The sequence below is a fragment of the Electrophorus electricus genome, chromosome 7 (assembly GCF_013358815.1).
Source record: "Electrophorus electricus isolate fEleEle1 chromosome 7, fEleEle1.pri, whole genome shotgun sequence".
NCBI classification, from domain to species: domain Eukaryota; kingdom Metazoa; phylum Chordata; class Actinopteri; order Gymnotiformes; family Gymnotidae; genus Electrophorus; species Electrophorus electricus.
The window spans coordinates 12252300-12267299 of record NC_049541.1 but is presented as its reverse complement, the minus strand read 5'-3'; the positions used below and the strand labels follow the sequence as shown (position 1 = coordinate 12267299).

Sequence of the window (15000 nt, the reverse complement as noted above, 5' to 3'; positions counted from 1 at the left end):
AAGAGCTGTCTCTGTTCTGCTTGTGTGCTGGGTGAGAACTCAGTTCAGAGAGCAATACTGCCTCCACTCATTTTCTCATTCTCAGACACACACACACACACACACACACACACCAGTCCCCAGCCCCAACCCACAGACACCTCTCTCTCTCTCTCTCTCTCTCTCTCTCTCTCTCTCTCTCTCTCTCTCTCTCTCTCTCTCTCTCTCTCTCTTTCTCTGCTGCATGCCCTTTCTTAATTACCTATTGAGGGGTAAAATAAGCAGCCCCTCTGCTCAGTTCCTTAATCCCAGCCACACTCACCATGCAACATCTCAGCCCACAGCGCACACACCTGCTTCAGAGGCAGCTGAAGACTGTCACATTACACTGAAGAAGTAAACTACTGGAACTAATAAGTCACTCTCTCTCTCTCTCTTTCTCTCTCTCCCTCTCTCTCTCTCCCTCTCTCTCTCTCTCCCTCCCTCCCTCCCTCCCTCTCCCTCTCCCTCTGCCAAATATCAGTTTACTTTGATTAAAATGTGGCTTAAGCTTATCACTCAGAGTGCATGAAGCAAAACAAGCCAGGATAAGAGAGCGAGGGAGAGATAACTTTACTTTCTTCGCTGTGTTTGTTTCTGAAGCTGGAAAAGGCGCTGTGTCAGAAGTGAGCGTTACACGTGTAGGTGGCAGAAAGGTGACTGGAGGCCATTTCAGCCAAATGTGACTTTGTTTGTTTGTTTTTGAAGTTTGACTGCTTTGCTGTTGCTGTTCTTTGCCAAGCTGGCAAAACCGCTGTAAATGAAACAGGAAAAGAGCCCATCCATTACCCTCACAGTGTGATTCAGGGGTGCACAGCACGGCAGCACTAGTTCTGCTTACAGCCAATACTAACTCACCTTACAGAACTTTTCCTATCGCATCCCCAGTCCCCAGGACCCCGTTTAATGTTTCGGCTAAATTAGTGCAAAGCAGGATAATAGAAAAAGGGACTTTGAAAAACGGCATTCGTTTCAGGACCAGTGAAGTTCACACACAGAGGTGAAGCCACGGGGGTCCCAAAGAAAATCTGATTGACCCCGAAGTGCCCCCCCCTGTCAGTCACCTCTTCATAGCACTACTTTAAAGTAACTGGTTGAGTTACAGAGGAAATATGTGAGGAAGTGGCTTGCCTACAGGCTAATGTACAGTAAAACCCGGGCCTTTTGTGCATGGGTACTCACTGTACATTTACTCATACTGCATAGTGCACAGCTGGTACTTATCTATAGTTTCTTGATGCGTTTGCATCACAGTAACTTTATAGAGTGCTGGTGGGTGTTAGGCCAACTAGATAGCAAACTAGTGTTAGTCCGCTTGCAAGCTTGTTTGATCGGCATTTTACAATGCAGCCCAGTGCACATATTTTTGTTTTTGTTTTGTTTTACAATTGTCATATTATTATATTAATTCACTGTAAGATAAGAGGATTACTCATGGTGTAATTAGTAACAGACTACCATTTATAATTACACAATTATAAATGACAGGCTGTTGATAAATACTGAGTAAATTTTAATTTATTGTGTATTTCTTGTCTTGTCATTTATGTAAGAATTTCTTTGTACAATTTTTAAAAATTATATTATGAAACACCATAATTGAAAATGACTTAAAATGAGATTTTGTAATTGTTTTTACTTTTTACCTTTTATTTCTTTTTAAGTAAAATATTTTGGACTGATTGTGACAATTTAATGCTTCATAGAAAAAAAAGGTACTCCTTTGCTGAATTTAAGACTGAGGCTATTTTTGCCTGGCTCAACCCTTTTTGTCACTATATTATTATCTCACTGTTGGTTTTAAACACTGAAAGGTCAAAGAAGCTGTTAAAATATACTGTAAAAGAATGAAAGTAGGTCACCATTCTCCAGCTAAACATTTTGCGGTAACCTTTTGCATCAGTGCATGAGGAAATTCGGTGATACAACAGAAGTGGTCCAATGTACACTTTTACACTTTTACACAATTTACCTAAATGTTTTAATTTTGAATTATTTTTGACAAGTTTGACAAGTCAAACTAATGAAATGTAACTACAACAAACTAATTTTACTTTTTCAGCAAAAGTCCCCAGATTCATTCCAGTCACCAAATCGAGAAGTTACATAGAAACTAATGGTAACTAACCTGTCTGTCTAACTTAACCATCAAGATATTCAGCCGTTTCTCCATGTTAAGCGACACGGAGACATTCTTGGACTCTTCATGAAAAGAAAGTCTATCTATCATGCTAGTGATTGTCCCTGGAATGAAGGTGAGCCTCAAACTACCTGACATATGGGGGAGATAACACCCGATTCTGAGTCCAGCCGTGCTTAAGAGGAGTCCGTGTAGATTATCAAAGTTAGGCACGATAAGGATCACGGACCTGTAGCTCATTTTCTTTGCAGTATGGTAGGTGACGGACCATTTGAACAATGTTGCATTGCAGAACATCGACGAGTAAAATACACAGCTGTGATTAGCATGTACGATAAATCGCTTTGCCAAATGCTATTTATGCTAAATGTTAGATAACATTGGCGAGCTTCAACTCTCATACAAAAAAAGTCAGCGTTGGCTAGTTTTAAAATTTTAGATCCACATACCCTGCCATTAATTCGACTTTATGCACTGAGAGTTTATACAATGTAAATTCGATCTGAGAAACATAGATCTTGTATTTAGTATTTCAAGTTTTTATAGTGGAAAAAAAAAATAGGTTATCATAGTAAATAAGTTATTATAGTATTGTACTTCATTTTGGCTGTATCTTTCATACTTAATTTATGTATGTATATTTGTATCTTTATATTAATTTTAAATTATTTTAAATTATTTGAAACATTGTGTACTGCTAGCATCACATTAGAATAATGTATCCAATTTAATGTTATCATATAAATATGTTAACATTAATATACAAATAATGAATGAATGGTTTGCTGCATCTAACTCCTTACTAGACTGTATTCATCACTCTAAGGGCAAAAGCAGTCTTCAATGCATGTGACTAATGAGTGTTTAACAGTGATGATTGCAAAGTTGATCAGTAACCCCACCACTGTAAAACAAACAGAAGACAAACACAAGTCCGAAAACGCAGGTAAGGCATAAACTGAAACACTGAAGGCACTGAAGACAGAGGCGCGATCACTACAGCTGCTGAGAAGGAATGCAGCAGGAACAGAGAGCAGTGCTTAAGTTCGCTGTCTAACAATAACTGGATATTAGTGGCAGGAGAGTTCAGGAGAGTGCTGAGGGCATGCAGGTCTGGAGACACATGGGACATTTCCAACCAAATAACACTCAGATTTCTGCCTGCATCTCGGCATGCTTAGTAGACATCTCTTCATGGATAGCAACTCACCACCTGAAGTTAAATCCCACCAAGACTGTGTTGCTTGAAACTGCTGGAGATGCCTCCTCAATAGAAGACCTTGGAATCGCTCTGGCGAACTTTTGGATCAATCTAACTGAAAAGGCATGCAACCGTGGGGTAATTCTGAATAACCAGCTAGAATTCTCTCCTCATATTACTAGATTGACTCAGTCATGCAGGTTCCTTGTCTACAACATCAGGAAAATTTGGCTATTTCTCTCTCTGGAAGCCACTCTGGTGATTGTCCAATCACTTGTCATATTTTTTGCGATTGGAATACTGCAATTCACTCCTGGCAGGTCTTCCCCTCTGTGCCATCAGACAAACACGTCCAGAAGGCAGCTGCATGGTTTATTATCAACCTACAAAGTTCTCCCATGTCACCCCCTGCTGCGTTCTATCCACTGGCTCTCCATAGAGGCCCTGTAGAGGTTTAAAAACACTCACGCTTGTTTACAAAGCCAAACCTGGACCAGCTCCCACGTACTTAAAAGCACTAATCAAACCCGTTTTTACACCACACTGCCTTCTAGTCTACTGAATCGACACGACTTGAGCTCAACACCATCCCTCAAGACACACATACACAAAAAATTTGCATCAAGACTGTTCTCTGGCTGCCCATAAAGCTGAGACATTGGCTGTCTTCAAACACACACTGATGACTCACTTCTTCATCGAGTCACTCAAGTATGCATTTAAAAAAGACTTTTCTGTCTTCTTTCCCATTTTGGCCAGAGCTTTATCCTGATAGTATTCTTGTCACTAGCCTATCTACACTCACATGAGGATAAGGACTACAAGGCACTTCTGTGAGTCCCTGTGGACAAGGGCATGCGCCACATTTTGTAAAAGTAAATGTACATTATTCTTCATCAGGTTATGATAATTATGATAATCTGATTATTATTATAATGTTTTCAAAATGGCTTTAAGTAAGTAGTCTTAAGTACTTATAGATCTTATGGAGCTTTTTTTTAATCAAGCAGAGCTAATGCTATAGAAAACAAGAATAACTAATACCTCAAAAGGCAAAACTAAACAACATGCAACCACCATAATGGGCTGTAAGTCTGAACAGCCAATCTCGCTTGAGGCCCCACAACATACTCTCACCTGGAGGACCTCCATCGCTCAGTTAACATACTCGTCATTTCTTTCAGTACCAAGGATATTTATTAAATTATTTATAAAATTTATAAAATTATTAAAAATAAACAGTTAATCATGGAGAAAAACAACAAAATCAACTCAGAGCAGACAGATCAGAAACAAGGTCACCAAGAGAAAGTGAAAATGCCACGTCATCTTGAAACTTTTTCTGCCGTGTTCTCTTGATGGTTATTGCCACAGTGGCCAAAGAACTTTTAATTACTGAACTGAGATTAACGCCCTTGCTTTAAAGGATCTGCTAATGAGAAATCTGTCTCTTTCTGGCCTCAGGTTCTCGCCAAGGAGGCCGAGAGTCTAGAGTAAGCACTGGACACTAAAACTGCAGCATTTTACAGAGAAATGTTTCTTTAAAAAAAAAAAAAAAAAACAGTGGACAATTAATTGGTTGTTGTTGTCATCAATCACAGCAGAAATGCTAACAACGAACAAAGGATGCACGAACTTGGGCGCTGCTTAGAAACAGAGGCGATGCCATGTGCCACTACCTTCAATCTCAAGCGAGGGCAGAAGAGAAGAGGGTGTTGAATTTTAACAACAGGCAGCATCAGGAGAACAGGAAGAAAATAACACAAAGCGCCACCTGCAACAGGGACCGTGTCATTACTAGAGACCGACTGGACCAATAGACAGTGTGCGCCTACATGTATGAGTGTGGATTGGTAGTGCAGATAAAACAGGCAATCGCATGTGTGAGAGAGAACATCAGAAGTATTGAAAAAGTCGCTGGGCTTTGCTGTGCAGTGCTGTGTCACTTCATTTCACGTTTAACGATTCATAAAGCGCCAGGCCTGGCTGTTGCTTTCAGTAAATCTTTGCTCAGTTTATCTCTGCCAACAAAATTATGTTGCATATTTGAAGTCTCTTTGATCAAGGTCTACAAGTACATTTATAAACCATATATGAGCCCGGCCAAGTGCTTTCCAATCGACTAAATAACATGCTTATTTTTGATCAGGTGCAGAAGATTACCATAATTGCTTTCATGCACAAGTTTATGTTCTTTGAGTGTAAACCCACGTAATGTTGTTACATTCTGATACACATGCAAAAATAGAGCATAGAAAAAAGAAAGCCTTAGGAGACACATTTCTGATAAATGTTAAAGGAGGGTTGGGAAGAAATGGGAAAGCTCTGATATAATATGTCAAAAGCAGGGTTAAAAATCCCTTCCGAATCTCACAGCAAGTGGTTAAAGAGTGCATGCATATAATTCTCTGCCTTTATACAAATGTAATAGCAGTGACACGTGGTCCTTTCTTGGTCTCACATTACAGTAGTAAAGTCTCGCATTACTAGTGTTTTGGAGCATTAACTGAGCGTACCGTATATCCTTCTTGAATGTGTAAATCTATGTCTCTTTAATTGAGGGATCAGAGACACAGACGGTCTACTCTGTTCTGTTTGCTAAGCTTCAGTTATATGGATATGGACCAAGCAGACCTGTGATGAGAATAGTGAGTCATCCGCGGATGGGGGCGAGCCTATTTATAGAGGCTCAGGCAAGGTGACAGGCATTAGGGAGGGGGGTGCTAGCCACAGCTGGAGACAGGTTAGGTGGGGAGACGGAGCACGCGCATGCGTCCGTGTGTGTGTCTTTCTGTGTGAGAGTGATAGAGAGCCAGAAAATAAAACATGGAGACATGGGGAGAGAGAAAATATGTTTTGGCAATATTACCATGTTCATGTCAGTGAAGGCTATGGTAGGGACAATATGACAAGCACCAAGAGACTGCAGAAGTGTTAAATCATAATATTAGGCAAAGAGCAGGTAAGATTACATAGAGATCGGGTGTGATAGGAAATATATACCTCCAAATTATCCATCTATGAAAGGCTGAGGCAGTGGTAATATTTCATACAATTCCATTCTCAAATGAATCTGCTGGCTATTTTCAACAATAAAGTGCCACGGGCAAAACATAGAGGATTAAAACAGAGTGGAGAATGAGGCCCCTTGGAGAACTCACACATTGAAGAGGTTGAGTCCGATGCGGTAGAGACGCTTGCGCATGACGTCGGTGGACAGGGTGGGGGACTTGCAGCTTGCTGGGTTCTCGCAGTGGTAGCGGGGCAGGCTGAGCGTCATGGTCTGCAAGGCCTCTTTGGAAGAGGCCTCGGAGGCTGAGCGGGCGGACGTGGACGTGCTGCTGCTGCTCATCTGCTCCGAGCTGTTGTCCGCTGGTTCTGACTCGCTGCGCTTGGCCTCCAGGACCTCCACAGCAGGGATGGGCATGGTGCCAGCCTCCTCCAATGGAGGCAGGGCCATCTCCTCCTCTGCGGGTAACGCCTCCGCCGGGGGTGCCGGCTCCAGCCCCGAGGCGTCCGTCTTTTCCAGGGCGAGAGGCGGTAGATCTTCTGTGAGCTCTTCTTCGCTAGGTGGGGGTGCCGGAAAGTCGTAGTCGGGCACCTCTCCGGGGTCCAATTCTGGGGGTGGGGGGATCGGCTCCTGTGGAGGCGGTGGCTGTTCCTGCAGTCTCGCGTCTTCTGCCAGAGGCTCTTTGGGGCCCTCTGTCACTGCTGCCCCCTGCTGGACACAGTTCTCGAGGGAGACGGAGGCAGAGGACTCCATGACGGAGGAGGACATGCGAAAGTTCTGGCTGTCGATCTGGACCGTCACGTCCCGGAAAGCCATCATCAACTTGCTGGCACCCCGGGAAATGCTCTCAGGGCTGTCTCCCAGGCCAGCCCCGGACGGCAGGGTGGCAGGGTCCATGGTGCTGCCCTCCCTACCAGCTGCTGCCATATTGGACTTGCCACCAGAGGTGCTGAAAGCCTCGGAGCTGAACTGGTACGTGCCTCCCTCCTGTAATGAGCACATGGTCTTAAGGCTCCAGTTGCTGAGGGCATCATCGATGGATTTGGCCAGCGACTGCACCTGCTCAGAGAAGGAGTCCTCCAGGTCAGTGAGGGTGGTGCCCACTCTGGCAGGCAGTGACGGGGAGCGCACCAGGGGGATGCCGGTCGGGGGGCAGCCTTCAGCCAGCGCCCGCTCAGCCGAGAAGCCCTCGGTGTTCTGCACGCGCACCCTGCGCAGTGAGATGCGGCGGGGCAGGCGGCTCTCCAGAAGGGAGTTGCGGATCTTCTCGAAGTTCTTGCTGAGCTGGTACTGGCGGAAGGCCGTCTGGATCTTGCAGGCGGCACGGCGGGAAATTAGGTGCCCACCATATTTGTGCTCTAACATTTCGATCTGTAGGAAGAAGAGCAGGGGAGGGAGGGGGAGAGGGGAGGAGGTCAAACAGGGAGACATGAAGATGCGCGTAAGTAGATGGCCAACTTGACGAGGGCTATGAGCAAAAGGCATGAAATTAAATCAACAAAAACTGAGCATAATCCATTAAGCCCCATGTCATGCTGATGATTAACAGAGGTCCAAAAAGAGAAACCTTTATTTCAAAAATGAAACAGCACAACAACCAAATCTGTAGGAGCTGCATGGCATGGGCATCAAACAAGATCTAGGGCGCTTACTCACATGTTGAAGAAAATAAACATGAAAATAATCACTACTGGCAGATTTCATTGTAGCAGAAAATAATAAATAAGCATTTTTATACTGAATGAGATGGATTAGTGTGTAGTGAATGTCAGTCTAAAATGATGGCTCACTGTTATGCTGACATTAATCTTTAGACGTGTTGCTGAAGTCGAGCAAAGGCTAAAAATGTCAATGGTTAAAATAACATTATACTGTACATTTTGATGATTCAATATTTCACCCACTCAGATCTTCATTTTGCTACCAGTCTTAACAGAGGCAGAAATTGGAGTTCAAGATGAAGGAAAAACAAATGGAGGACTCGGGGACATCCAGCATAGGCCACACCGAACACTGAACACGAGCACAGCGGGGGATCTGCGAGGGTCCGTGAGGGTTCGTGAGGGCACAGAGCTAAAGCTTCTGCTTGGTTCCCACTCACTTCCTACCGCTGCTGTCCCCTCAAGCCTTCCATCTCACCTGTATTCCTGCACGAGTATTCTCGGGAGCAGCCACGAATTGGCTGTGACTCAGTAAAAATAAATGAAGCTGTCCTTTCCGAAATGATTGGCCTGGGAGTATTTCTGAGACTGAGAGAAAGAGAGAGTGAAGCCATGAGAATACATTTCACTGTTCTCCCTCTGCTGCTTCATTACTCAGATATGGCAGAGTACGGCTTCCAATATTCCATTTATGCACTTACAGGCTCCTGGCCATTAAGGCCCTATTTGAGACAGTTATATTCCCTAATCAGTCCACTCTCTCAGTAAATCATTATTGGGAGATGGACATTAGGTGGAAAAAAAGGTTCTTTCATTTCTAAATAGGATGTCAAGATGGCAAAAAAAGGCACTCTTTCAGTTCTGTCCATAATTTGATGATTTGATGTTTTCAGTACAAACTTGATAATGTGCATACCAGGATTTGACAATAGCTTTATTTCTACTCATTTATTTGATGGTCATGTGGTTCCGAAAAAAAGAAGGATGTGCTGGATCAAAATCAAAAGAGAGACATCAAAGTGGAGATAAATAAACAAAGCCTAAGCGAATCTTTAAGGCCTGAGGTTTTCATGGCGCTAGTGAACTTATGTTAAAATATACATACCTACCAAATAGAACATTACAGTCCTGCCCTGATGATCTATGAGCCGTCCTGATCTGGATTGCAATCGACTGTACATCTGGAGTAGCCAGCCATGCCAAGCACAGGCACAGGCCTGAATGGGTACACAATTTTCACCCCCGGATCTGCTCGCTGTCGGCAGACTCGTCTCTCCTCTAACTGCCATGTGTGGAGACTAACACACATCAAGGTTAATCTCTTCCTTTGTGCTAAGAAGTCAGCTGTGTTCCGTGCAAGTGACCTCTGCAAAACTGCACTAAACAAAAAAACACCCCACCTAGAGAGATGACTCTCAAAATGCCATCTCATTCATGCAGTGTTCGTTCGGGAACAGCAGGGCCGGAGAGGGTTATTTGGGAAGTCCCGAGACCTAGGTGGGCGGGGTCTGTGCTTTGAGCCGCCGCGTCTTGCGTCTCACAGACGTCTCACAAGCGCATGCTGCTGCCTGGAGGAATTGGCTTTGAATATTCATCATCTTTATCAGGACTTTTCAGTACCGCAGACCCGACACGCCGAGGTCTTTAGACTTCATGAGAAAAATGTCTAAAATCCAAACCGCAGGAAGTGGTTATTATGTGATGGTAATAACCAGAGGCCCTGTGTGAATGCCATAATAGAAAATGAGCGATGAATACAGAGAGGGGACCCCAAAAACTGGCTGGGGTCTTGGGAGGGAAAGCGCTTGATTAGCTAAGGCAGATTGGATTATTTGTTTCTTTGCTCTGTGGGAGACATAACACAAAATGGTGAACAAAACATGCCCAGACACGTCCTGGAGAATCTCTCTGGCATTCACTGCTGGTTCACCAGAACTCTGGGAAAAGTAACAGTGATACTGCGCAGCATCAGTCGCTGTAGCACAAGATGCTAGGATGGTTAGGAGAACGAGGCACACAGAGAAAGCATAGACGGAAATCTGACTTCTGGAACAACTAATGGAATGGAGTTTTACATTAGTAGAAGCTGAGCATGACAGAAATCAAAAACAGGGGATGAAAGAACGAGCAGAGAGAAAGAGAAAGAACGTGAACTTCACTCTGCTTGTTGGCAGGCTGTCATTTCTGTTTCTGGTCGCTTAACTGAATGTGCACAGCAAGAGATCATTCCGGAAACGCCATGTCCGCAGATGAAAGGGGACGTACAGGTGATGTAGGGGCAGCAGTGACATGGCTCCCTTTTAATTAGCCTGGCAAACGGAGCCCAACAGGTGGACGAGTCCACTGCCCAAACGTGGCCAGCTACCATCTCAGCAAAGCTTGTCAGCTACACACACACACAAAGGCCAGGAGCCAAAATACGAGGCGGTTCAGCGCTAAGGTATGTGTCTGCTTAGCGACTCGAACCAACAGCCAACCAAATGAGCAATGACAAATATCAAGGGTTAGGCTGAGCTTTGTGTCCCTATTATGTTCCTCACAGACTAACAAGTGGTCGAAGAAACTGAAGCATGCCAATTGCCATTCTTTGCCATCTTGCTCTGGCCTGAAGTGGAAGATTTCTGATAGGAAAGGTCAGCTGAAGAAAGGTTCTTTTCACAAATCTAATCTTTTTTTTTTCCTGCCCTCTCCATGCTTAGCAGATACTGTTTTCCAGCTAAATCTAGCACAGATGCCATTACATTCTCTCTCTTCTCCCTGCACCTGCAGCTCCCCAAGGACATTCTGATAGCCTCTGCCATGGTCCTCTTCAAATGTGACCGTTCCCATGGACCTGAATAACCTCGGTTCACTAACCTCACGTCACTGAACTGGCCGCAGTGCCGAGGAAAAGGAACACAGTCATACTGGAGTAAACTTATCCTACTAATTTTCTGTCACACAAGTCCGTTTTTGGTGCTTGACACTAATTCCTCATTTGCATTGATGTGTATCTCAGGGTGGCATGTATATTAATGAGCTGATCAGCATGAGACAGGGTAATCAAAGGTCTCATTGGGAGGCTACATGGGCCTTGATTAGCATAAATAGGCAATCATACAGAAGAACGGAGGCTGTAGCTATCTGTGGAGGCATCAGAATGCAAGCACCAAGAGGCTGTTGGTGGAGTTACAAAAAAAGCATGTTTATGTTGTATAATGGAACTGGTTGGCAGTGGAATATGAATATGATGCAGAAGATTAAAAGGCTATAGAACACACACCCACAAAAACAGATCAGGGATCCCAGTGTTTGGGGATTTACATGTCCTTACGCAAAGCCCCATAATGCATCAGTAGTTGATGCATTGAGACTCTCAGATAATGGACCTTACTGGAGGATTCTGGTGTGAGCTTCCAAAGACGATAAATCTCTGAACGCTGCTGTGCTCCGCTGTGTGTGCAGTAGGTGTTGTGCGTTCTCTCTGGACTGGGTTGAAACAACATTGACTAGTAATTGCAGAGACACCTTGGGGCGTGAAAACATACCGAAAAAAATCCAGCTGTCAACATGGTGATAACCATTACATTCCAATATTTTATACAATGTGAAATATTTCAGACATCTGAGAACAACAAAAACCAGTCTCCATACCAGCCAAAAAAAGACAGAAAAATCCCCTAGGGTCACCACGGCCATAGTCTTATCGAGCCACTATGAACAAAACCGCAGTCCCACGACTGTTGAACTCTGTGGAATAATATCCTTTTTCCAGCACTCTCAGCACTTCATTTTCAGAATTGTTAATCATCTCCTTTTCTTAAGCATCAGCAGTGCAGGGACAGGCGCATGGCGGACTGTTGAACGCAAATTCTCAGCGTGCTGCCCTTCAGACAGCCAGTCATAAACTCTGGAAGAGGATATGAATTAGTTATTTTTTCCCATGAGAGCATTCTCAGATCTCAGTCATACCCATAATTCCCCTGGCTGGGACCATCAAAGTGAACTAAGCGAGGCCAAAGTTGACATCGCTGGCGGGTACCACACAACTGTTTCCCCTGAAAAGGGAAAGAAAGGAAACACTCTCACAGGAAATAAATGCAAGAGGAGTTGTGAGGTGGTGAGGCTCTTTAAAAAAGCTCTGGGAAAGGCAATTAGTAGGAGAAGAAAGTTGTTCTCAGGAGAGCATTGCGAAGACGGTCATCCATTCAGTGTAATAATGATGCGGACTGGAATTAAGTTCAACTGTGCTCAATAATGCACATACTTGTACAAACACCAGTCTAATAGGACATATTTAAAGCAATAATAATAATAATAATAATAATAATAAACTCTCTGTGCTTCAGATATATCAGCATTTTGGGGGCCAGAATGACCTATTCTCATGACCTATTCTCTTTCCTCTCTCTTTCCTATTATTCAGGTGATGTTCTGGCCTGATATATTTCTACTATATCTCTCTCACATTAAATATGCCCAAGTAACATATGACAAATGACTAGAACCGTGTGAGAAGCCTAACTCGAAATCTGACAGACACAGAGACGGTCAGAAAGAGAAAGAGACAGCGCGAGAGACAGAGACAGATGAAGAGAGCGAGATCGAATATAACTCGTAACCCATTTCGACATCACGCTGGTGCTGATGAACAGAGGACCTATTTTGATGAAGACAAATGAAAATGTAGAAGATGGTGATGATGTCCGACCCACCCTGAAGGAACCAGCCAGCTCTAGCACGGGCCATCTTCACCCTAACCTTCACCGGTAGCAGACTAACTCTCGAAGCAGAGCCTGTATCAAAGCTTTGCAATAGAGAAGCAAAGCCCCAGACGCACACACTCTGACAGCGCAACACCAGCCAAGCCTCAGGAGCCGCTCTCTACACACTCACGTGCACGTGCACACGCCGCCCTCTCCCGAACTACAACCCCCACAATGCCTTGCGACCCTACCTGCTTGTTTTTGAGGTCGAGCGAGAGTTCGTAGTCGGAGGTGCCGCCGTGGCTGCAGGCCCCGTTCCTCTGCACCCTAATGGGGGAGGCCGTGTGGTGCAGACTGGGCCTCCTGCCCCCTCCTCCCGTGCCTCCCCTGCCTCCTCCGGCCTCCTCATCCTCTGTCTCTTTCTTCCCGCCCTCCTCCTGCTCCTCCTCCAGCTGCTCCTGCTGCTGGGCCTGGGCTGGCGCCTTCTCTCCATCCATCTCATTCTCTCGCTCCCTCGTTCCCGCCTCCGCCAGCTCCTGAGCCTCGTGCTCCTGCACTCCCCCCGTGCCCCCCCCTCCTCCGTCGTCAGGCGGTGCCGGGCTCTCTCCGTCCTGGGGCTGCGTGGAGCCCTCACGCTGCGGGGCACCGCCGCCTGCCGGGGCCGCAGGGGCCCCGGGCGGCGCGGACGGAGCCTCCTCACTGCTGAAAGGAGAAAAGGCAGAGTCAGCCTGCGGCCGCATCACCACCTGACCTTCTCCTCCGGCTCAGCGGACGACTCCTCCAGGGAGGAGTCAGGCTCTCATAACTCCCCCTCTTTCACTTGTTTGTTCCTTCACTCGAAGGAAGAAGGCAAAGAGAGAGAGCTTGGGGGGGGGGGGGGGCTGTAGCCCCCAGACACCGCAGCATCTATGGTAGGGCAGGCCGGGAATACTCACCCCTTAAGCAGGGAGGGAGTTGGGGTGACCCACACACACACACACACACACACACACACACAGTGACTTGGGACACCTCACACGTGACACACACAGACACAACAAGACAGTCATGCAGCTGTCAGTGGGTCAGGCAACAGGGGCTGGTAAATGTGTGCGCCCATGGCTGTGTTTTTACTTCGCATGACTACAGCAGGCCTGCAGGGGGAAGGAGCCTCTTTGTGTGCTCTATGGGGATGCAGATGACAGCAGGATAGAGTCTTTATTTTCTTTTCTTGCTGGGTTGGTGATATGAGAGTGGGACCATGGAACTCCCACATGACATCGTTCGGCCTCTCTCTCTCGCTCTCTCTCGCTCTCTCTCTCACTCTCTCACCTACTCTCTCCTTCACTCATCCATTTTTTTCTCTCTCATCTGCTTCACAGTTCTATTCACATCCCATTTCTCTCACCCTTCTGCATTTTTTTCTGTGTCCCTGTCAGGAGAGTGACCACATGGGTGGCACAGGGGGGCACAGGGTTGTAGCTCTCAGTCTAAAAAAAGGCTTGCCACTACAAATCACATCTTAGAATTGAATCATTAATTAAATTAAATTAAACAATTTCATATATCATAATTGTGCAGTTATATTTTCTCGAAACAAAATCAAGCAAGAATTATACCACAGTTGGCTGAGAACGAAATTCTGACCTCATTTTTTAAAATCTTGTAGCCTACTACAGTACGCCATCTATCTCTGTAAACTTGCTTATTAAAGCAATCTCACGATATGTACGGCATTTGCATAATTGTTAGGTCTGGATGCAGGCGAGTAATATGCTTTGCGTTTCCCCATAAAAAGAGATATTCCCAATACACCATTACAATTAGTTCTTCATGTTGATCTAAAAAATTATATTAGCACTGTAGGTATTTTAACCAAATCCTTTGAATATTGGGAAGTACAAAGCAAATACGAAGCTGATAGAGTAATGCCATTATATGCACATGAATTTTACAAGTATAATTCATATATTCTGCAAATGCAGCTTTTCCCTAATGCATAATTAGCCCATGGTGTGCTCTTTAAACCGCCTTGACAGCCCATGTATACAATCCCAGACATGTGATTGGTCCCCATCATGTCTTACTCTTTTGCTTTCATACCTTTACTTACATATTCTCCCCTAGTCCTCCCTCACTCTTGTTCTCTTTTTAAGTGCACATGCATTGTGTGTGTGTGTGTATGTGTGTGTGTGTGTGTGTGTGTATGTGTGTGTGTGTGCATGCGTGCGTGCTTGCGTGCGTGTGTGTGTGTGTGTGTGTGTATGTGTGTGTGTGCGTGTGTGCGTGCGTGCGTGTGTGTGTGT

General features: G+C 45.1%; 1 protein-coding gene across 3 annotated transcripts in view; it reads right to left on the bottom strand.

Moving 5' to 3' along the window:
• iqsec3a (IQ motif and Sec7 domain ArfGEF 3a) overlaps positions 1-15000 on the bottom strand; it is an 80737-nt gene that overhangs the window by 26158 nt on the left and 39579 nt on the right. For 2 of the 3 annotated variants that reach the window (XM_035528639.1, XM_027020668.2), the window contains exons 3-4: positions 12967-13417; positions 6521-7740 (exon numbers count right to left, since the gene is read on the bottom strand). In XM_035528639.1, coding sequence (XP_035384532.1) covers positions 6521-7740; positions 12967-13417 — 1671 coding nt within the window. The remainder of the gene's footprint in view (positions 1-6520; positions 7741-12966; positions 13418-15000) is intronic. The other variant, XM_035528640.1, reaches the window with a different exon arrangement.